The sequence below is a fragment of the Typha latifolia genome, chromosome 13, assembly GCF_019914945.1.
Source record: "Typha latifolia isolate L0001 chromosome 13, TyphaL0001v2, whole genome shotgun sequence".
NCBI lineage: Eukaryota > Viridiplantae > Streptophyta > Magnoliopsida > Poales > Typhaceae > Typha > Typha latifolia.
The window spans coordinates 4,315,280-4,339,288 of NC_133098.1; the positions used below are offsets into that span (position 1 = coordinate 4,315,280).

General features: G+C 37.0%; 1 protein-coding gene across 2 annotated transcripts; it reads right to left on the reverse strand.

Annotated features, from left to right (window-relative positions):
• Positions 1-1,295: 1,295 nt before the first annotated feature.
• On the reverse strand, positions 1,296-22,371 carry LOC140799917 (sister chromatid cohesion protein PDS5 homolog C-like). 2 transcript variants are annotated; one of them, XM_073154466.1, is made up of 15 exons: positions 22,077-22,371; positions 21,773-21,941; positions 19,704-19,907; positions 19,403-19,584; positions 13,670-13,796; positions 13,383-13,580; positions 12,697-12,747; positions 11,729-12,595; positions 9,695-9,775; positions 5,827-5,909; positions 3,453-3,504; positions 3,279-3,365; positions 3,153-3,196; positions 2,468-2,542; positions 1,296-2,385 (listed from the first exon to the last, which is right to left on the reverse strand). In XM_073154466.1, the coding sequence occupies exons 2-15, from the start codon at positions 21,872-21,874 to the stop codon at positions 1,791-1,793; spliced, it is 2,748 nt and encodes a 915-aa protein (XP_073010567.1). In that variant the 5' UTR covers positions 21,875-21,941; positions 22,077-22,371; the 3' UTR covers positions 1,296-1,790. The 2 variants fall into 2 exon arrangements, with proteins under 2 accessions (XP_073010567.1, XP_073010568.1); XM_073154467.1 differs by having other exon boundaries at positions 13,386-13,580; positions 22,077-22,183.
• Between the last annotated feature and the right edge of the window lie 1,638 nt (positions 22,372-24,009).

The following is a 24,009-nucleotide window of genomic DNA, read 5'->3' on the forward strand; positions in this document are numbered from 1 at the left end:
TAAAAATAACAGCTCACAGACAACCTTTCATTATTTTAATTAGAGCCCTATGTTTTAGACTTTATTCTTAGAGAATTATCTCTAATTAACAATGCTTAGCGCAAAGATATGACAGAGGAATATTCACTAGATTTTTCAGAAAATATCCTTTCTGGGTCTCTCAAAAGGGATTCTCTCTAGAAAAATATTTTGCTTTCAGAGATCAAGTTTTTATTCTAATGAGATATTCTGCTTCTCTTTATACCTTTAAGTCACATTTGGTTAATGTGGGGTGATAGAATAACGCGTAAGATTGTCATTTGTTAGTCCCAAATTAAAAAGAAAGTTGCTCTTCGTTTGTATGAACTGTATACTTTATTCTGTGTCAATCAATAAAAATTCCACTGACCAAATGGTTTCACAATCGGCTATTTTTCTCCTCTAATTACTTTTTGTATGTCAATTACTCATCCATAAAATAAAAGTAGTTTATTCCAGAACTAGTTTAGGAGAAATCAGAGGCTCAGACTACACGAGAAAGTATTACGAGAAATTTTCTCAGTGCATGCCAACACCCAGGGAGCATTGACTGGCATGCAAGACCAAAACCACCATCAGGGAGAGATTAGAAGTAGTGGCTTTCTCCATATCTCAAGTCAAATAAGCAATCATACATACAAACACATTCAAGGAGCTACTGTGGTACTACTGAACATGCAACCATGGATATCAAAGATCCAGAAGGCAGAAAGCATAAAAACAACCATTTGCCTGCTTGCTATAATTCACTTGCATACAAACTATGAGCTACGGTGAAAATGGACATGGTAGCATTCCCTTTTCTTCATTCTCCATTGTGACCATTTAACTCTCGTACATTCTCTCTTATAATTCATAACTGGCTAATCCCAGTAATTTCTCACAAAAAGGAAAATTTTGGAACACCTAAGCTGAGAAAATTAAACAAAGCACCAAGAGGGAGATGGTTTCATCCTTTATTTGCATCCAAGTAGAACTCAAGATGGACAGCAAACAGACCAAAGAATGTCAAGGGAAATTAACACCTCAGTTTAAAAGAATCACAATACCTGCACCCACGACTGTTATGTACCCAGAAGAAAAGAAATGGAAAATGTCATCAATATGTCTGCAGTTGGACGATAAACCAGTCATCATCATCCTATAAGGTTGCCGAGTAAACATTCACCATAGGCACTTCTGTTTAACATAGCTCCACATACAAGACATGGAACAGGCTTAATCATGGCAATAACAATCAAGAACTCAGCACTCTTTACAAACTTACCAAAGAGAGATAAGAGGAATAATAACCAGATAACCAGACAGCTACAAATAAAAAGAATGCTGACACAGGGGAAGTGAGTGTTTAGTGCAAGACAAAACACATAGCAACAGCTAGAGAGAGAGAGAGAGAGAGAGAGAGAGAGATGGTTTTGACTTTTTTTTTCTTTGCAAAGGCATATCTGCTACATAATCACATTCTCTCACAAAATGGCCTATAAGAGTAAGGCATTAGTAAACTATGTCCAAGGTAACTTCTGAGTTATGTTAAGTGAGCATCTGTGTCAGCTTCTAGAAATTCAGCATTGTATGCTCCATATCAGGAAACATACTAAAGCTGAACACCGCAACCCCTTATCCACATCATTCCTATATCTGGCAGCTATTTCTTCGTAACCATCGGTGCAGAAATTGGAGAGGAAATTGCTCAGATACAAGGCAAAATAGGCCCTTTCCAACACTTAGGAAACTCAAAATCTATTTTTGGCGAACGAACATCACCTCAACAGTCAACTTTGCCGTTTTCTTCTCCGCCTTTTTCCAGTGGAAGCCTCACTTTCTTGTGCTTCAGCAGCTCCCAAGTCCATCTTTCCAGAAGTATCAATTTCTTGAACCTTTAAATTTGCTTTCCCCAAGGAGCCACTTGTCTTGGATCCATGTCCAATTTTAGGAGCAGTCATGCTTCCTGATTTTGTGTCAGCACTAGGAGTGTCTTCATTGGATTTACTGGTAGCTGCATCCTTGTTCACCTTCTTGCCAGAATTGATGATATCGCTCTTTGACTTGCTGATACTTTTGCGGGCAGAATCAACGGACTTTCTACCAACTTTTGGGGTATCATCTTCGGAAAGACTGCCACCTTTATTGATATCATTAGTCAACTTTGTCCTGGATCTATCATCCCTAATTTTGTTATCCCTGGACTGACGACCAAGCTTTCTAGTAAGAATACTGCCAGCTTTAGGTGATTTGCTGCCAAGATTGCCAGCTGTCTTCTCCGATGATTTAGCATTATTAGGGCTGTCATAGGAACCTTGACTCTTTTGTCTGCCTTTCTTACGCTTTGGAAGATCCCCCATGTGAAAGCTGTCAAACTCATCGCCACTGACCAAATGTAACATAGGAGGCTTGAGATCAAAATACAAGGTGATTATCTAAAAATTTTAATGCATCTAAAGCTGTTTACCTTCTTGAAGGAGTTTCTGCCTTTTCTTCTCTTGGTGAACGTCCTAGACTTCTTTTAGCTTTTTTACTTTGAGGCCTGATTTGTGTCATCAGAAAAGCAAAACAAGTTGATTTCAAGGAGAATCGTACTAAAAGTAATTTAAAACCACAACTTTGTTCAGATCAAACAACATAAGTTGTGCAACCAAAAGAACACCAAAGGAATGTTTAAACTTTAAAAAGAAGAGGCCGCCCATTGCACAAGGCAGGGTCCGGAAAGATGAATATTTATGAAGTACCAGAAGAAACTATGAAAGGAAAAGTGAACCCTAATATTTATTTTCTGTATGCTGCCTCTGTGTTATTAACACCACAAGAAAGGAGAAGTTCGTCTTCAACTCTTGAGCAGCCTAACAGTGCATAGAAAAGCACACATCCATTCATAGAGGAAAAAAACTAGAGACTAGCAAGATTATATGTATATGCATATTTATTACTGCAGACTAAGTTTAACAACTGCTAGCCAAGACTTCAAGAGTACAAAATAGCTATTTCATGCTTCCCAAAGTATTAGAAAAACAAAACCATGTACAAGTGCAGAACAAATATCTTAATGTTTTATACACTTGCAGCATTTCAATAAAATCAAATGAAGCTGTAAATTATAATTAAATTCTGCATGCACGGTTCAGAAGAAACAAACTTACATTTCTGACGCACCATCTGGACTTGAAAGGTCTTTTACTTGCCCCTGCCACACAAGTAAATGAATCTTAAAAGAAAAAAACCAAAGAAAAGAAAACAATAACCTAGCAAAGGATATGTTCACCAACCCCATTTTTACTGGTGCTGCCTTCAATAAGTTCCCAGCGTTCTTTCTTGAGAAGCAATGTTTCTACATCACCATCATTATAAACAACCTGGATACAGTGGGGGAAAGAAAGAAGACTAAAAGATGTGCAAACAATAAGAATTTCTAAAATCAAGTATAACAGTGCTCTACCTACCTTATGCTTTTTAGTAATAGGATTGAATGCCTTAACTACACCCTCATAAAACCTGCAGATCAAAATACACTTCAAAAGCTGAGAAGGAATGTGATCATACTAATACAAAGCAATATGAAGTTATTAACTCATATCTCAATTTAATAACAGATGATGTTAATTACTAACTGCAGATATCGGAGAAAGATGGCAATCAACAAATAAGAATATGTTAGTAAATGCTAGTAAACAAGGTATCCTATTGTACCTAGTAAACCAGGTATCCTATTCTACTCGCAAAATCAAGAAATGCAATTTGTTGAAAAGATAATAAGAAAATCATATTTCAATTCGCATCTGACTACGATGGTAAATCAGTTGAATATGATATTTATCTGTGCTTTCACACTTATAAATCTCTATCTCAGAGAAGGCTAACAAATGCCTTTCCAGAAACATCCAATGAATGATTCCACTCTTTCGAGGCTATTTTTGTATCTTGCATCAGCAATTGAAGAAAAGAAATCAACACAGTAACAAAGAAGGAAGCAGAAGCCCAATAGATATTAAGTTAACCGAAAATTAGTATTCAGCAATTAGGGGTCTAGAAATATTTAGAGCTGAAAATTTCACAAGCTTGGTTGATATGAGTGCAGAAAAAACTAGCACTCACCATGACATAAACCAAAAGAAGTAACTAATACACGAACAGTGACCTACTTTATACCAACGTGTAAAAAATATAAGACCTCTGCCGAGTGCCAACAATTTTCTGAGTTAAGACCTACTTTGTTAATACAAAAACCAATTTTGGCATAGTACTTTGAAAGCTGGAGGTGAAAGGTAAAGGATGATTGATAACTTCTAATAATTTGTTCCAAAATTTACACCAGTGAATCTAGAACAGCTCATGTTGTCAATAGACATGTCAATATGTCATCTCCAAGTAGCCAGTGAGGACCACAACCAGCTTTGTCAGAGAGATAAGGGTACTTTTGTTCGATGAAACAAAAATTAACAAGGATGCAAATCAAATTGGTGAAAGGAAAGGTTTTAAAGAAGAGCGAAATATATTAAAATATCTTCTGCCTAATGAAACTTTCAAGGTAACAACCAACAGGTAATAGGTTAACCTCTCACAGAATAATCTTGATCAGAAGTCTGGATTCTGAAATTCTGGACTACCTATTTCCAGTTTCTAGGCTTTCATATGGTCAACAAGAAAGAGGCAAATCTCATTAACATGGACTGCATTTAAGATCATATGAAAATACCATCAAGCTCATTCACTTGAGTTAGATGTTCATGAATTGCACGAGGTATCCATCAGATTTCATCAACCATCATCTCACCACAGGAGTTATTTAAAATTTTCATGTGACTTGTTTTACCATCTACTGGGATATAAATTTCAGCATTTATGCAAAATATACTGTTAAAACTCCTCATTCAGAAGGCTATCATTAGATTGAGAGCACTCTTATACAAGAATATGATTCCTAGATTTAGCACTAACCTTCAACAGAGTAGTGTCTATATTAAAAATCAGCTAGACAACCACCTGACAATCCAACCTAGACTGATGCCACAAGCGCCCGAGTCAAAGTAATCAGCTTGCAGTTTAATCATTTTCCCCAGAAAATGAAATGGTCATTTTGTGAGTTAGTTCCATAAGATGCTTTCCTTTTTAGGTGCGCACACTTACTAATTATTTTCAATGTTTCTAGCAAATGCAATAGGTTGTTAGTGGAAGAATACCATAAATTAAAAAGGAATAACAACCTCAAAAAAGAAAAGAGAACATACAAAATTGTATAGACTTAACCCAATTATAAGGCATTATAACACAATAAAGATCATGCCAAGGTCTCAAGTAAGCTTACGCAAGAAGCATGTCATGCTTAACGTACTTATACCTAATCGTTGTGTGACTTGACCATCCATAGTTCCTACATGGATGCTTTATGCTGTGGTCAAGGGATCATATCCACAAATGTGCCTGTGCGGATAAATGCAGGTGCATGCACCAGTTTTCCAAACATTGCAGTTTGCAAATCAAAATATTCGACCTTCTAACACATTCCGACTGCTATCTACAATTCTATATAGAAAGAAGCTTTGCATGTTGAAGGCAAATAAAAATTCTAGAAAGGAATAATATATAACACTTCACCAATGCATTGCCTTATAGGGTCAGAATGTAAATGCAAGAAAAAGAACGGTAACATAAGAATACCGAATAAGCACAAGAAACTAAACTAAAATGTTATCTACATCTGAAAACTTTATTCTGAATAATTGGAAAAATGGCTATTCAAATAAGGTATCAAAACTCCAATTAAGCTGAGAATGGAAGTAAATACTAATGTATATCTACTGTGAAGTCTGGGCATACTTTTTATCATCCGGCCACCAAACTTTAATCTTAGAACCTATAAGGCAATCATCCAGATCTTCACTCTGTGCTGAGGCAGAAATCTGTCATATGGCAATTGCATAAACAAGTAAATGTATCAGAATTAAAAACTATTGTACTAAATTACAATAGAAAGGAAGATTGTGAGAAAAAACAGAATAGGTGACTCGTGAAGCAAATCACTTCTTGTTAACTCTTAGCATGAAAACCTCCAGAACCAAAATATAAGAGCTAGGCTTCTAGCACAACCAGAGAGCAGATACAACATGCATGCACCTTCTAGATTAAAGCCCATTATGTGGCAGAGATGGAGAAAACAATCGAAAGCTGACTGACATAAAATACAGAACTTCCTTTCATTTAAAAAACAAATTACTTTTCATTATTTTGGACATGCAAAGTAGGTTAAAATAACAGAAGTTCCATTATGAAACTAGAATAACAAAGCTTTCACTAGGAAGCTAATATATACACAACCATTTGTTAACTGGCAATGCATGTGTTTGGTGAAATCGATTATTGAAAGGCGGCAACACATTACAGGCGGTCATCCCACTGCCTAGCGCCTAGGTAGAAGAAGGGCACAAAAACGGTGTAGTATTTTAATATATAACAAATTAAAAATAATTTTATATGATAATAATATATTCTAAAAATTAAAGCTAAACTTACAAGTAGCTAAAAAATAAAAATCCACATACTACCATTCAATACTGGGGGTGGCAAAATTTGACCCGACTTGATAACCCGACACGATAATCCGGCTCTTAATCGATTTTTGGTTCAGTCTAATTAGAGTTTGGTGGTAAACGGGTCAACTCGCCTAATATGTTTAATAATCGGGTCATCTTTGGGTTTATACTACTAACCCTTTTGACCCGTTTGCTAATCTAATCAGGTCAAGCTAACCCGTTATATATCTAAACTAAAACCCTAACTACACCTACTCTAAGTCACTCACGCACGCCTCTCCCACTCACCACTCTCCACTCCTCTCCATCCGCCTCATCGAAAGGGAATTTTTTTCACCCACTTTCGTCTGCCGCCTGCCGCGAAGCCTCTGTCTCCGCCTATTGTCTGCCCCGAGCGTCTCCGTGTCCGTCTGCTGCATTGCCTCCTTCTACGCTTGTCGTCTGCTCCAAGCGTCTCCGCCTGTCGGCTGCCTCATCATTTGCCCTCACCCCGTGTAGGTCTAAGTGTTTCAGACCTCACCGTTGCTGTCTGTCGGGCCATCATCGCTGCCGCCGCCGCAGCTCCCGAACCCGAGGTTCTTTTTGCACTTATTTGTATTGACGATCAGTTGTTTAACTGGTTTTAATCACTTGGTTTTCTCTAATTTTGTTGCTGCTGTTGTGATGTCGCCTTCAAAAGTGTATAAATATTACAAGTTTTTAGTATCTAGTACTTATGCCAAAGGTTGGAGGAATTTCCTATCATGAAAAGGGAACTACTCTTTTCTAGAAGTAATAAGCTAGATTCAGGGTCTAATTTAGTGGAGTTTCCTATCTTTTTAAGGCCTACTACACTAGAGACCGTATTTTAGTTACAGCAATGTTAGCTAAAGCATGGTTAATGCAAAGTAGAATAGGTTATTTTATACAGGGGTAGTTATTTGGTGAACTTAACTTCGAATCAATGCTAAGGACCAGTGGACAATCATAATATCTAATTTCTATCTAAGAACTATGTATCTATTGAATCTAAAACATGGCAAAAATTCTAAATTGTCATGTGAGAGTAGGTCTTTCCATACATAGCTGGGTAGGTTAGTAGAAATGGGTGTATAGTTTGCAGGACATTGACCATAACCAGCATTTGCGTTTGTCTACTTCGTAGAGGGGGCCTTGCTATATTTACCATAGTACAGGAATTCCTCCCCAACTATTTTGGTGATACCACCATTACATTGTGTTACATATTCAGTTTTATTTAGTTTGATCTTTCCTATGAAGTGCAAAACTGCTTAGGCTCATAAGAGTGAACATGGTTGAGTGGATATAATATATTTCTACTGCATTTGAATTCTCAGTTCATTCAGATGGACTGTTAGGCATCCTTATAATTACAAAATTATGTTCTTTTCTTTACAGATTCCTCACCTAAGGCCTGCTGAATACAAGAGGTCCAGATTGTCCAGGAGCTGAGGGACCATAAACCGTGCTTACGGCGGGGTTTCATCTTGGAGTACCATTAGGGAAAGGTAAATACTAAATAGTCATAGTTGCTGCAGACTTTGCAGTGTGATTTGTATCGTTTCTTTCCCTTCTCTTGCCTATTCCAGCAGGCTAAGTACATTTGTTTGCTCATTGAATTATTCGAGCATTTTTGGTAGAAGGGCAAAAGGATTGTAAAGGTGTTAAGGATCCAGAAGCCAAGGAAAAGCAAGCCTCGAAGAGCTAAGCAGCCTAAGCTGCGAGTTATAACATCAATAAACTTTTGCGTTTTGTTAGTCTAAAGAGAATTTTTAGTGATAGAGAAGTTGCAAGGAGTTGTGCCCATCAGCACTCATCTAGCAGTTGGATGTTGTTATATGGATTTGCATTAGGATTGGATGTATGGTTAATGGCATAACGCTCAGAATCAACGATGGTCGTGCCACAGGCACGGACCATGCCGACCACCGGCCGGCACGGCACGTGCCACGACACTTGCCGGCCATACCGTAAGAGGAAAAGAAAAAAAAAGTGATACTCACATTCGCCTTCGCCTTCACCGTTGTCGTCGTCGATTGCCTTTGCCAGTAGCTGTCACCCGACGCACTCAGGCGGTAACAACAGGCGACGACGATCGGCAACAGATAGCTCAACGACGAGATCGACGGCGAGCAGCGGAATTATTAGGAGGGGAGCCGTGCGGCACCCCTCGTGCCATGTGCCAGTACACTGCCGGCACGGCCATCCATGCTTGGAATTATTATTTTTATGTTATATAAGTTTTTGAGTTGAAAAGAGATTATTGTATAATAGAAAATTTATATAAGGTAAATCAATAAATAATTATTTTTTTATGTAGGGTAAAATAGTAAATAATTAAATATTATTGTGTTATTCGTGTAGTGTTACACAGGTCGTGCCGTGTTAACACAACCCGTTTAATAAACGGGTTACACGGGTCATGTCATGTTACCCATTTAATAAATGGGTCGTGTTCGTATCGTGCTACCCGTTTAATAAACGGATTGTGTTCGTGTCTACCAAATGCAACTCATTTAATAATTAGATCGTGTTCGTATTAGGGTGAAGTTGACCCGACTCAAATCCGCTTAACACGACCCAATTGCCACCCGACTCAAATCCGCTTAACACAACCCAATTGCCACCCGACTCGAATTCAGTACTACAAATCCCAACCTATCATCCATTTATAGCAGGGGCAAAATTGAAAACACAAAAAAAAGTTTGAAATGGAGGGAAGTAGAGAGCGAGAGATAGATCAGCACTTCATCGCCGAAGAGGGAGAAAAAGCCGCAACGAAAAAGAGGGACAGGGCAAGGGATGCAGATGAGCTCACGCTACCGTTTGCTGCCACCGCCGCGACTTGCCGCTCGAGAGAGATGGATTTAGGGCAGAACCCAACCCGCATCTAGCGGGCTGCCATTCTTGCTTTTCAAAATACTGCTCTAAACTAGCAAAAATTAATAAAGTAATATACTAGGGAAGGGAAACCGGAATAAGAGTGATATTGCTTTAGATACTGAAAGTAATAAAAATACAAAAGTCAATATTATGTGCCTCTACCAAACATACATATTGATACAGAAAAACGTCTCATTTCTCCTCATTGCAGTTAAAATTTGATACGTTATGTTTTTATTTTAACATTACTACTGAATAGTAGACAAGGATACCTCTTCCATTTGTTGACCTCGCTTCCTCTTAGTCTTATGTCCACCAATCTCTCCCAAGTTGCCTTTATCTTTCCGAAGTGCCTTCATAGAAAATTTTGGAGAAACCATTTCCAAAGTTAGGATACCCAAGAAAAAAAAAATCGTCAATCGTTCATTATAGTAAAAGGACTATATATTACTATCAATAATCGGATAATATCCATGACACGGTGTCATACTAGTAACCAGGGAAATGGGGTGATGATCAGTATATTAGACTTAGGAAAAGAGAAGAGAAGAAATGACATATAGTAAGGCTACAGAAAATCTATTAAATAGGGATTGGCACCCAAAATAGGCCAGCCAAAGTAGTATCCACATGACCAGTTTTGGACCAACAAAAAAGCAAAAGAGAAAAATGGTGGGACAAGGAAAAGTAAAAATTATAAAGCTAATATAGCACAATGAAAGCAAGCATGTTACAGTTTCACTAAGATGGAAAGATGAAATAGCTAATTTAACAATAACAAACAATTTTGAAAAAGAAAGAGAAAAAAAGAAGAAAATGTATCCTCAGAAAAGTAAAATATATTATGATTCATGTATCAAGTAACTAACTAAAACTTCAAAGCATATTTTTCATTTCCTGCTGATATAGGACAACCAAGAGAACATTAAAACTTAGGTTCAGGATATAAGGCGTCGAATAAAATGAGGGCATGCAATAAAGCAGCAAATGCAGAACCTACAAGAGCATGTTAACATAAATTACATTTTTCAGTCACAACATTATGCAGATAAGAAGATAACAGTTAGATGTAATCCTTGAAAGTCACCCTCCAATTCCATAGTTATATTATTGAAGCCTTAGCTAGGCACCCTCTTATCAGAGTAGTTTTCCTTGATTCAGAAAGTGCACGCTCCGTATAATGGAATAACCCCAAAGTATAGGAATCTCCTGGAGCTTTTTTAAGCCTCACCCTGATGTTTCTCTATCAATGCTTCTCCAGCATAAATTTAGTCACATATTACAATTCGGATAGGATTTGGATCACTTCATAGAATGGTCGTTCTCCTTTATCTCCTCCTCTAAAAAATTGTATTTCCTTCAAAACAAAATTTCTCTCGTAAAAACTTATAATGCTTTACACCAGCAAAATCTTATTCCGAAGGACTGGTTTAGCAGCATCATTCATTTTCTCCAGTTAAAGAGTATGTCTTGGGTTCCACATTGTCTAGATGCATTGATACTTACTCAAAGTACAGGTCCTTGGAGCAGTAATCATTTGCAAAAGCAAAAATACTTGCAAAGATAGGCTTGTGCTTCTTATTTTTCATTGACGACATTTCTCTCTTTGGTAAAAATTTGTGATTAGGTGGAACTTTCCGAAGCAGGTACTTCAACTGCAATTTTATGTTTTATTCCTTCAAATTCCATGTGGATAAAAATAAGTCTAAATTCTTATGCCATTGATTTATCCTATAGTTCAAGCCTTCAAGGGCCTTCTTTTTCAGATTATTTTGGAAATCACATGGAAACTTTTACTGGTGATGCATTTAAGTAAGTTTTGTAATAATTCCTCGCTTATACTCATTATCATCTCTTTCACATCATACTAAAAATCAGGAATATAGCTCCTTCACATTATCTCCTTATTTGTGCTTCACCATGCAATCTCATCTCAATTAGTTAAATTTGCATTCAGCTAGACATACCCAACAAATTCTAGATAGTAAACAATCAGTGATTATAATCGATTACTAGAAAACAAATTGTTTTTATCTTCTTCTTACTCATATTTTTAAGCATAAATCCTCATACAATATATGATTATCCTAGGATTCCCATACTATGATCAATCGTTGAGATAGTGGCTATTAAAAGCTCTAATAATTAAAATAATTGTGTGTGACTCGATTAGAAAAAGAAAAAAGAAACAAGCAAAAAGAGACCAAAGCATATCCACCAAGAAGCGTAATCTAATAGCCGAAGAAATAGCAGGCAGTATCATGATTGTTGCTCCAAAAAGACAAGATTCATGCATGATCACTTACATTCAGACTAAGCTCTCCAGCTGCATCTCCTTCAGTGTCGGTTTTCTCCTCCTTAAATTTGGACTTTTTCCGCTTGCTTGATGATTCTCCCTTACTAACCTTTCCTGCAGATCGTGTTTTATCCATTTGCGACAATGTCTCCCGAAAATTAGCATTCTCATAATGCCCTCTATTAACTTTGTGTCCAAGGAATTTTCCATCTGAACCGCTGGTGCCATCTGAATCCTTAAAATCCAAATGTTTAGTAGGTAACATGTCATCTTGTGAGCGACTATTCCTCCGACCTCTCTTCAGCTTAGAAGAAGCAAGCTGATCAGCTGCCAATTTACCCCCACCTCTCTTAGCAGATGTCTCTGACCCTGGCGCAACATCAAGGGCTCCGTCACCATTCCCTGAAGGAGGTTGAAGTTCATCTTTTTCATCAGGATTTGACACAGATGATTCTACTTCTTTGCCAGAAGAACTATCAACAAGTGCACTATCAGCTTCTTTTCCACGGCTTCTTCTCCTGCCAGGAGCTACTGGGTTTTCTTTATCATTATCAACAATAGAATGATCAATTGTCTCTGTCAACTGAGCAGATGAAGCAGCTCTATTCCCCCTTGATTTTCTGGCATTCAGGTGAGGCCTTAGAGAAACTGGGTCCGACTTATCCAAATTAGCAGACTTGGCTGGGACAATACGTTTCAATTGTCCACTACGACGAGAGCGTTCAGGGTTCTGTTGAGGTGAAGTAGTCGGTTCTATCACAGATTCTCCATTAGCTATGGGAATAGTACCATTGCCCATCTTAGATCTTGATAACTTGTTTGCAGCACTAGCAACTTCTTCAGGACAACAAACTTCTTGATCAAACTTTGACGATCCCTGTGATTAAGGTGGAAAAAAGCAAAAAGAATTGCTTGACATCCAATATTCAACCATAGAAACCAAATCAAAAATGTGGCAGACAATTGATAGATGCATACCTGAGGTAGTTCATCAGAAACAGTCCTCTCAGATAGTTTGCTATCATCTGCCTGAAAAACAAAATTACCATCACAAATCAAATCAATTGCATCATACAACTTCATCAATCAATATAACATGATAAACCAACTAATACAGCAAAATATGGTTGCATCTTTTTTCGGCCATCACTAGGGTTGTAAAAGAGCTGTCCACACAGCTCACCAGCCTTATTTATTGGAGCTGACGAACCAAGCTCGAGTTGAGCTGTAAATGATTGGTTTGAGCTTCGCTTGGGATTTACTCTACCTTGGCTAGTCGGCTAGAATAAATAAGGCAGGCGACGTGCATGGACGCACATGGGCATGATGGAAGTTACAATGGGAAAATAAAAGTAACATGGCATGCAGCAGGAGGGACTCAACCCCACAACCAATAACACAACTAAGTGCACCCTATCATCTGTGCTGACAACAATGTTTCATGTACACATTTTACAGTAATATATATACAAATATATAGAATCTCGTATCTACAAGCGAGGTTGGCCCAAGCTTCAAAAGATTCTCACTAGAAAAAAAAATCCTGTAAAGAGATTAAGCTTCTGTAGGGCAAAAATATGTGAAACCGTATGTAGAGACATTGAAAACACAGCCATGTAGAATGAATCATCTCTATTCATATAGAAGCAGAAATATTGGCACACCACATTTTCGGCAGAAGATTTTAGATCATTGCGCTCCACAGCATCGGAACTATCTTGGCACAAACAGGTAATGATCCTACTGTAATCATTCAAATGAGTGTCTGCAGATTGGAAAAACTCCCTCAAGATTGGTTGTAGTTTTGAAGCACAGTTTCTGATCACTTTCCCCCCTAGTCTGAACAAATGTGGCCGGACTTCCTGAAAAAATGAATCAAAGGTAAAGGCAAACAAATAATTATAGATATGCATGCAATTAGAAGATGAAAAATTATATCGATGGAACCTACATTGTTTTCCTTTTTCACACTATCAAGCAGGCAGGAGACAAGTTCTGAGGAAATTTCTTCACTCTCTTCTATTACGAGTGTCATTATGATCTCCATTGAAGAGAAAACATTTTCCGGGTGGCTTAAACTGAAATTTAAATAACGATTAGAAAAAAGAAGAAAAGAAAAGGTAGAATCAAATCAAAAAAGATCTGCTAAATATAAATTGATGGACAAATAGACAGTATGCAATTAGCTCAACCAACAATAAAAGGGGAATATTAGGTCTTGTTTGCTTTGAGTTCAGGAAATGCATTTTAATAGGAAATGCATTTTAATATCTTAATAATGGGAAGGGCATATTTGTGAATGAGACAAATAAATATTCTTCTTGTAGCAACAGTAGCTCGTCGAGCATACAATTGACAGGAGACATGAGAAAGAAGTCTCACCCCCCTCCCTCCGACCAGGCCCACCCTGCCGAAACCCTTCTTTTCACAATCTCACCAAAACTTGTTTGTCAGAATAGTGTTTTAAATGAGGTTTTAGCGGTCTCAGTGGATTGGGTTGGCACGTGAGGATTGCATGCATTGCAATTTGGTATGTCACCTACTCAGATGTCTGCTTTTATATAGAAAGGTAAATACTTTTTAGGCCTTGCCTAAACAAATGATTTTCTTATTTCAAAAGGAAAGTGATCTTCTTATTTCAAATAGGAAAGCTCCAAAATAGATGAATAACATTATTTGGATATTTATCTAAATAACCAAAATAAATAGAGAGAGAAAGGTAACCATGGAACATTAATTACAAAACTATGCTCACATCATATTCACATTTAGCACTAAATTTCCGAATAACGATTTATCTGCAAAACTTCAGAAGATCTATATATCTGAAATCAAGGTTCTAAATATTAGTATTGGTGGTCAGGAAAAAATCAATATGTATCCTAGCAACATAAGAAGAAATGCAAAGTTAGTAAGAACTATATTGAATTCCAAATAGATTAACTGAAACTTGAGATCATCGCCGTTGTCACCTTTGCAAGAGATGGCCCAAAGCCACCAGGCTAAGTGGCTAACAACCATTTTAATATGACCCAAATCTTATTAGGGTCTAAGTAAGAAATTTGTCTACATCCCTGAATTACAGGAAATAACAGTTTGCGTAGTTCCAAAAAAATATTCACAAGATGTTCAAATTACGTCCTAATAATATGAAACCAAATAGATTAGAATGATAACGTCATGATATATAACTTCCATATTTAGATTTCCTTCATATTCGAACTCTATCTAAGGGGGACATAGTTACAATCTGAGGAAAAGTTAGGACGACGGTTTATCTAGGTTTAATTATTTAATTCTTATTTGGCTTCGGATTGTTTTGTTTTAATCTCATATATAGAGTATTATGACTTGTATCTTAGGCATGCTTATTGAATAAATTATCTTTCTCAATTTCTCAATCTCCTCTCTCTAGCTTTCTCTCTATAATCTAGAAAATCTGTCTCTTCCCTTGCTGCCTTCTCTTAGGGATTTTTTCCTTCATCGTGATGGTACACTTTCTCACTGTGCACAATCCTACTAGAGTCATTACACATTTCACCATCATCTACATCAACCCTAGCCTTTATTCATCTATCACCTACCACATATAAACCCTAGATTCGATGTATACCACTTTTAAAAGACCAGCAAGGGACTTATTTGTTGTCTCTGATTAGAGCTCGAGTACCACAAGTCAGTCCATATCAATTTGGTATTAGAGCAAGAGTCATGTCTGTAAGAAGAAATATGACAAATCTAAGTTCTTCAATACCATATGTCCCACCACCCGAGCTCTTGATAAAACTCGTGATTGAGGACAACCACATGGAGAAGTGGAACATATCATACCACGATCTCATACCTTTAGGGCCTTGATGCGCTCCACCCTCACCAATAACATCAAATCTAGACCTACCGTTGGATCGACAACTAAGCCTATCACAGCAACACCTACATGTAACCCAAGGCCAACAACCACACCACGGCCTCAACATGAAGACAAGGCCAACAAAAGCTCTTTCACCTCTGAGACAAAAAAAAATCATGCGTCATTGGTGCCCACTCCAAAGCAGAGAACAAATGAAAATTTTGCGAACAAGTTATGCACCCCCACGGCCATCGACATCCCCAAACCTATGCATAATGTCACGGGTTGAGCATTAGGATATTTGGCGACTATACTAGAAGGCAATGGAGATGCTTTGCCATGGTCAAAAAGAGGATGGACGTAGGGACACTTGCAAAATGACAATTCAAGGCTGATTCGCACAACTAGACTTTCCTAAGTTCAGCGATAGCGACCCGCTCAACTGGGCCTACCAAGTGCAGCAGTTCTTCTCTTATTAAGACACACCTAAAAATTCCAAGATTTTGTTGGCCTCTTTTCACCTAGATAATGTTGGCATACAGTGGTTCCAATCAGCCCAAAGGAATCGACCGTCGATTCGAGCCATTAGGATACAAGGAAATCAAAATGACACTCTCGAAACTTGTTCAAACAACTTCGAACCAAGCTTATCAAGAAGTGTTTGAAAGGATTTCAACTGGAGTTCGAGGATAGCCAGAATCCACTCTTTGAAGCACTTTCATAAGCAAACTCCGACCCGACGTCTAAGTTGAAGTTAAGGCGACTCAGCCTACTTAGTTTGTGAATAACTTCCACACAGCAAGGGATCAACAAGAGAAGATGTGGGCATTGAAAATAGGGTGAAAAGTACCATGGACGGGGACAGAGATGCAGGAGAGTACCTAGCCACCTGTGGCCACAACGGAGCAACCAACCACGACCGCTGCGAACAAGCGAGCTATAGCTAAGCTACCGCGGCTAGGGCTATTCCAAAGTCCTACAAAGGTCCCTCACAGTCTGACATGATGCCCTATATCAACTTAAGTGGAGGAATAAAGAGCTAAATATTTATACTTCTGTTGTGACAAGAAATTCATTCCGAGGCACAAATATGTTAAATCGGCAACTCGACGGCTATGTGCTCGTCAGTTGAAGCAACCCTCACATGTACAACTTCTACAGTGCTACTCTTCGACTTTACCACTCTTCCGCGGTGCTGCTCCTTGACGACAGTGTGCTCGTCGGCAGAAGCAACCCTCACGTATACTACAACTTCTCTAGCGTCGAGTACCTGACAGAGCTTAGCATTGAGGCATTCTCGCCTCACCACCATGGGAGCAAGAGCTAGGACTCCGTCACCATGGATATCCACTCTCGAAGCCTCGCCATCGCTGATACCTTGATCTCCGCCGCCACTTTACCAACTCCGACGACACGTCCACCGCCGGAAGCCGATGTTACTAAATATTGCTGCTAAATATTACTTAATTCTGCTAGATTTGTGTATGTGTTATATTATTTTTGTTAGTTTGGTCAAAAAATGATGTATTACAGTATTAAGTTTGGCCAAAAAATATCGCATTAATCTTGTAAATGGGTGAATCAAGTCAAAGTAAATTGGGTTAATCACGGGTTAATTGTGTCGTGTAAACGGTTTGACTGTGTTGTATAAAGAATACAACTAATTTATTAAACAAGTTAAACAGGTCGTGTTCGTGTTTAGAAATTTGACTCGTTTAATAAACGGGTCGTGTTCGTGTTTGTACTATCTTGACCCAACTGGAACCCAACTAACCCAACTCGATTGCCACCCCTAATTGTCATATACTCATATAATCCACCCCCATTTTAGCATCACCCTATTTTTTGAAGGCATTCATGGTCAAGTGCAATGGTTCAATGGTTAGCATTGGAGCTATCTTCATGCAAAGGTTGACCCATGGCCAACCTCAGCAAAGCTCTCTCACTCAAGCCTTAGCACCTGGAGAGGTGTTAGCTATTATTCATGTTGTAACAAAATAGCGCTCATATCGATCATCACTTCACTATCCGCATTCATCAACAAGATTACCTTACTTTTCAGGTCTTCAAGCTACTTAAATCAACTATGAAATAGTATACAAAAAGGGAATGGAGAATCGAGCTACAAATGTGCTATCGCAACAACCCAATACAAGTGAAATAACAACTTATTTCAACGAGTTGGATTCCAAGGAGATCAAACGATCTATGGATTCCCAAACAGAGATTATATTTCACCTTGAGGGCAATGTGGATATATGCATGTTGGATTGACACAATCCAAGATTGATTTGAGTCTAAATATAAAATTAGTCTAATCCCTGAATTGCGGGAAATTATAGCCTGCGCAGCTCCAAATAAGATATTCAAGAATGTCCGAATAATATGAAATCAAATGAATTAGATCGTTGCCGTCATGACTACAAATTTCATAGTCGGACTTCCTTCGGATTCAAAATCTATCTGGGGCAAAACGAAGTTATAATCTAAGGAAGAATTAGAGGGCAATTTAGATAGGTTTAATTATTTATTTCTTATTCAATTTAGGACTTTTTTGTTTTATTCTTTATAAATAGGGTCACACGGCTTGTATCTTCGGCATGCTTACTAAATAAATTTATTTTCCTCAATCTCTTTATCTCCCATCTCTCTAGCTTTCTCTTTATCATCTAGAAATCATTCTCTTTCCTTCTTGTCATCTCCTCATAAAGGCTTTCCCCTTCACCGTGCTGGTACTCTTTCTCACAGTGCACAATCCTACTAGAGCCATTATCCGCATTCCACCATCATCTAAATCAAACATATACTAAATTCATCTACCATTTACCACATATAAATCTTAGATTTGGTGCACACCGCTTCCAAATGGACAGCAAAGGCTTATTTGTTGTCTAGGGCTGATTTGATTGCGATCCTTAATTAGGTCGTTACAATTTAGTATCAGAGCTCGAGTATCTCAAGCTGATCCCTATCATACTTTTACAACAAAAATAAGTGTATGGGGTATTAGAAGAGAAGGCAACAAGAGTAACAATAAAAATGAAAGAGAGAAAGAAACAACGACGAAAGTATACATCACTAATTGATGTCCAATTTGGATTCAAGCCTGATATGACCATTGCTAGATCGAAACCAAGGAAAAACCTAGTATGTTCCTTAATTTCATCCCTTGTTTCAAATTGGCAACAATCGAAAGCAATATGTTTCTGGCGATACATATCGATATCGTTGATACTTCAAACAATTCCTGATTTCCTAGAACATGTACAATGTATGACCAATCTAAATCTTATAATTTTCTAAAAAGAAATAATAATTCCTAAAATTCTATAACCTATTACAATCCCCACCCCAAATGGTGATGTGCAGTCAAATAATGAAGTGGCCATGGCATTGTTCCTCGCCCATCACTTCCACGCCAAACTTTTAAAAGAAAAAAAGAACATATGGCAATGGTTGATCCCTTGAGAATGGCATAGATATATATTACTCCATCTGTGCAATGGCACCTCAAAGTAGCTTATAGATTATCAAGCATAAGGATAGTGCTTGGTTTGGAGAATGCATTCTATAAAAGTTTTGTGCTACAAGTCAAATGCCCAACCAAAAGCACAAACATTTTTATTCGGGTGCGGATATGGCTTAACGTAACCCAACCAAACCAATCCATTTTAAATATCATCATTGGTTAACAATGGATTAGAATTGTTACCCAACAAATATTTGTGAAGTAAAGAATTTGTTCACATCATGAAACAAGTATGCAACACCACAAGCTAAGATAAGTAACAAAACATGGCACCAAAAATTGTACAGCATTAGTAGACATTCTACCTTATGGACTTAAAGAAATGGCGAAACATGTCAAGAATCAGATTGTCACATTCAAGGTCCAACATCACAACGCATGACCGAACCTTCGCAACAGTTTCAAGAATTGAAACCCTCTTTGCGTAAGAACGACTTAAAAGATCACTTAAATTTTCAAAAGCTTCCACAATTATCTGAAATACTTCCTGAAAAAGAATTTAAACTACAAGGTTAAGAAAATAAATGAGAAATTTGAATAGCTTTCTGCACTAATATAAACAGAAGGACCAGACTTTATAAAACATTAGTACAAGAATAAAAGAACCTTCATTAGATCATCGTCATATGGTGCATCCGGTGCCGTTATTCTAGTGATTTCACTTACACATGAGGCCACAGCAACTTTTACATCCACATTAGAGTGTCTAAAAAGCTCCTTGGAAACTAATGCTTTCAAAGCAGGATGAAGTGCATTAGACATTGACTGAGATGGTGATTGGTCAACTTCTGATAAAAAGCACTCAGTTTGCTGCACATAGAAAGTAGAAAATTATATGAAGAAAGATCACCTACAGTAAAATTGAAAAAGTAGGCAATTTCAAGACTTGATCTTATAAAGACAATCATGTATTTAAAATTGAAAAAGTAGGCCATTTCAAAAGACTTAATCTTATAAAGACAATCACATATTTAAAATATGCTAGAACAAAAACAAAAACAAAATTGACCTATTAACATTCACTATTATTATGTTAAAATAACAAGTGTAGAAATAATAAATAACCATTTGCGGCAACCAATGTAACATGGTCATCAAGAGAAACTAAATTCAACAGAAAAGAGAATGACTTTTGTGCTATTCAAAAACATGATTGATAATATGTCACAGATCATAATCATAAAACACAATTAGTGACACAACACATAGATAACATGGGATTGTCAAAATCATGATCTGACTGGTAAGATTGTATAATCCAGATATCTTTATGCAGTATGAGTTGATAAGGAGTAGGATCATGGTAGAACTCGATCCGGATCTGGTAAAATCATAGGACAATGTTCCAGATTCAAATCCCAAGTATAAAGAAATATGAGATACAAGCTGCTGGTTGCTAATCGAATGGCTAATAAGAACACAAATAAATAAGGTAATGATGTCAGCAAACCTTGTACAGTCCCATCAACCCGTCAGTATTCAGAGTGAGGAGAATAAGAGGAATTTCTTGCGAGCAATTATAAGCTGCATGGACTTCAGCCAAGGATTACAATTTTGTTTGTATAATTTTGTACAAAAGATTATGTCATCAACCTTTTCTAGATTCAATTTCAAGATTCTGAAAGGTTCTCTCCTGAACAAGAGATGCACCCTATGACCAACATATCTTTTAACATATTTTTATATTCTTCTTTGATCTTACGATTCTCGATACAATCCTAAGAACATGATACTACAATCTTCCCACTGATCTAGTGTATGGCCCCAATTTTAAAAGCATTGTACTCCTCCAATTCCCTTCAACAACAAAAAAAGAAACAGAAAAAATAAAAATAGAAAATAGAGTCCCACACCAATTGTTTCGTGCAGGTAAGATGAAGTCATCATTGTTCATATATTCAAACATTAGAGAAAGTGGTCCTACCTAAACAAGGATGCCATAGAACCAGATTTATATTGTCCAGTGTCTCCTTTTAAATTACTTATTCCGATATCTCATATTCAAACTTGGCATAACAGCTTCCTTTTGCAAAACAAATCTCCATATAGTGTCTAAAGAAAATAAAGTTCCAGAAAAGCCATTCTGCAACAGTAGCTAATGAAAATGGATTGGCAAATGGTTCCACACAAATATATCAAAGATTGCAGAACTAGAGAATCATAATGGAAGTCCAAGTTACTGGCTTTATAAACTTAATTTGGATGGCTGCAAATCCCACTCATTGATATCAAAGGTTCTGCTTCCTACATCAGCACTAAGCAGCAGGCAAGAACTCGTCAAACACCAACACTCTTACAAATAGTATATATGAAGCAGCCAATCGTACACAAAATAGTCAGTATGCCCAAGAGTCAGAGCACAGCTTCTCTATAAAATTTCGCTCGATCATTTTAACTTCCACTGGATCCAAAATTTAAAATAGATAAAAATCAATACATAATGACAATTATGAAAATCAATACATAATAACAAGTATGAACTAAACCCACATTATGAAGAAAATCATCTAACAAGAATAACAGAAACAAAAAAAACACCACCAGTCAAGCCTTCAATCCCAAAAAATAAACATCTAACCAAAATAATAAAGAAAACGCGTACAACAAATGACAATTACTTGTTAGAACAAAAGGGGCCTCAACTGTTAACAAACAACAAAGCAATAAAGGCATACGTCGAGAAGAGAGAGGAGCTCCTCAACATCGGAAGGCGGTGAGGCGAGCCTGTTCCCCACTTCCAAGAGTCGATCCTCCAGTTCCTTCTGCGTGCTCGTCATCTCTCCGAGATCGAGATCACACGGTTCTTCAATCTCCTCTCAAACCACCCAAAACCTTTGAAAAACCCTAGAAAATCGAATCAAAAAGAAAAGGAACATATTCCAAACCACGGCAATGAGATCGAGAAATCACATAGATATCCATAAGGAACAGATTTGAAATCTAAGGTTTCGATAGGGGGGGATTCGATAATTTTTTTACCTGCCCTTAATTCTTTTCTTTTCCTTTTTTTTCCTCTTTTTTACGTCTTTTCCCCCCCTCGTTGCCCTCTCGATGGCGGAAAGTGATTTTCTTTTCGAGTCTCCTCCTTTTTCTTTACTTTTTCCCCATTTTCTACTTCGATTTATATTAATATAAAATATCGTTTTCTTATTAATTACACGTCGCCTCACCCTGCCATCGCGGATCAGGAGTCGGTTAACAGCGACTGAGTCGGAATCCGCACAGTTTATCTAATCGGGTTTACTGAGCGCTCTCGCGTCCGCGATGGACTCCCTCCTTATGCATCGGAAGTCGTGTGGTTTTAAGATCACTCCTATCCGCCTACAAGTTCTATGCGTTCATAATTTGGGAATAAATGAAAACTTATCCCGAAATAAAAGCCCGTTTAGATAGCTAATAGCTTTTTTTTCGGGATAAATATCTGTTTATTCGAAATATATAAACTCAGTTTTTTTATAAAAAAAATCCAGTGCGTTATCTTAAAAATCTAAATTACTAATTTGCCCCTCTATAATATAAATCCTTGTCACCTTTATTTATGTACTATTTATGACTATATACTTTGTTGAAACTTGGAACTTTAGGTTGTCAATGAATATTATAAAGCGGCTATAATATATACTAGGTAATATATTAGAATTGATAGTATCTATATCTTGTAATTATGATGAATTAAGTTAAACTTATTTATAGCCAGAAATTTTAAAAATTAATATAAAAGTTGTAAAATAAAATTATAATATATATAACATTTTAAATCTATTTCTCACCTTTTTCAAAAGAAAAAAACCAATAAAAAGGACAATAAGTTCTTTGATCATTTTTACCTCTTATTCCAACTATTACAACTAAATATTAGTTTTATCTTGGGAACAAATTGATACTTTTGTTAATTAGGAAAGGTCTTTATCTCAATTTTCTTATCCCAGCTAAAACCTATGATAAAAAGTTAAATAAATTGGGTTTATCTATATTTTTATTCCAACAGGATATCATATGTTTGGCATCATATTTCTCGGATAAATTAGTGTTTGATCTTAAATAAACACCCTCATCTACTTTGCTAATTAGCTCTTGATCTTAATATTATATATAATATATAGATCCTGAACTATTGCTCATATATTAAAATACATTTTACCCGCATATATTTATGCCCAAAATTACTTTATTTTTTATATTTTAAAGTCTCAAATCAGTCCGTTTACTTAAGACTAACTAAAACTATTAGTTTTTCTATAACAATTAATCGAAGATACATCTAAATGACCAAAATGTCTCTCTCTGCTTATTGGGCAAATAGATAATAATTATTTGTTGTTAAGGACCAGTATTATCATAAACGTGTTTTCGGAATTGATGTTTGTAGAAGGATAGTACAATTAACTGATTGGCTTAGATTTAGATAATTGATTCTTATATTGAGATTATCTATTGTTGATTTGTGGAGAAGGTCACGAGGACTAGTAATGTTGATTTTGTAATTTTAGTATGATCTGAATTTCAGGCTCAAAATTTTTATAAAGTAGAAAAGAAAAATGTAATAACCCAGATCTAAAAATAAAATAATAATATATAAATTAAATTAAATTAAAATAAAAGACAGACAGAAAGAAAAAAATTTATTGCATGTTGCACGGTATACAAATTGTGAGTATGCGCTGAGGGCGCCACGCTCGCCTAGCCGCAAGTCTATCTTTCTCTCTCTCTTTCACTCACTCTTTCTCTCACTCTCTCTCTCTTGCCAACGTCGGCTTACAGCCTGTCCTTGGAACCCACCGCTGCCACCTCCACCGAGCGTTAGTAAGCTCCTCTCCCTCATTATATGTCTCTCTTTCTCTCTCGCACACACCTAGGCTTGGGCTCGCCATAGCCAAGCCACTGGTTAGCCAATAGCAGCTAGTGCCCTCCC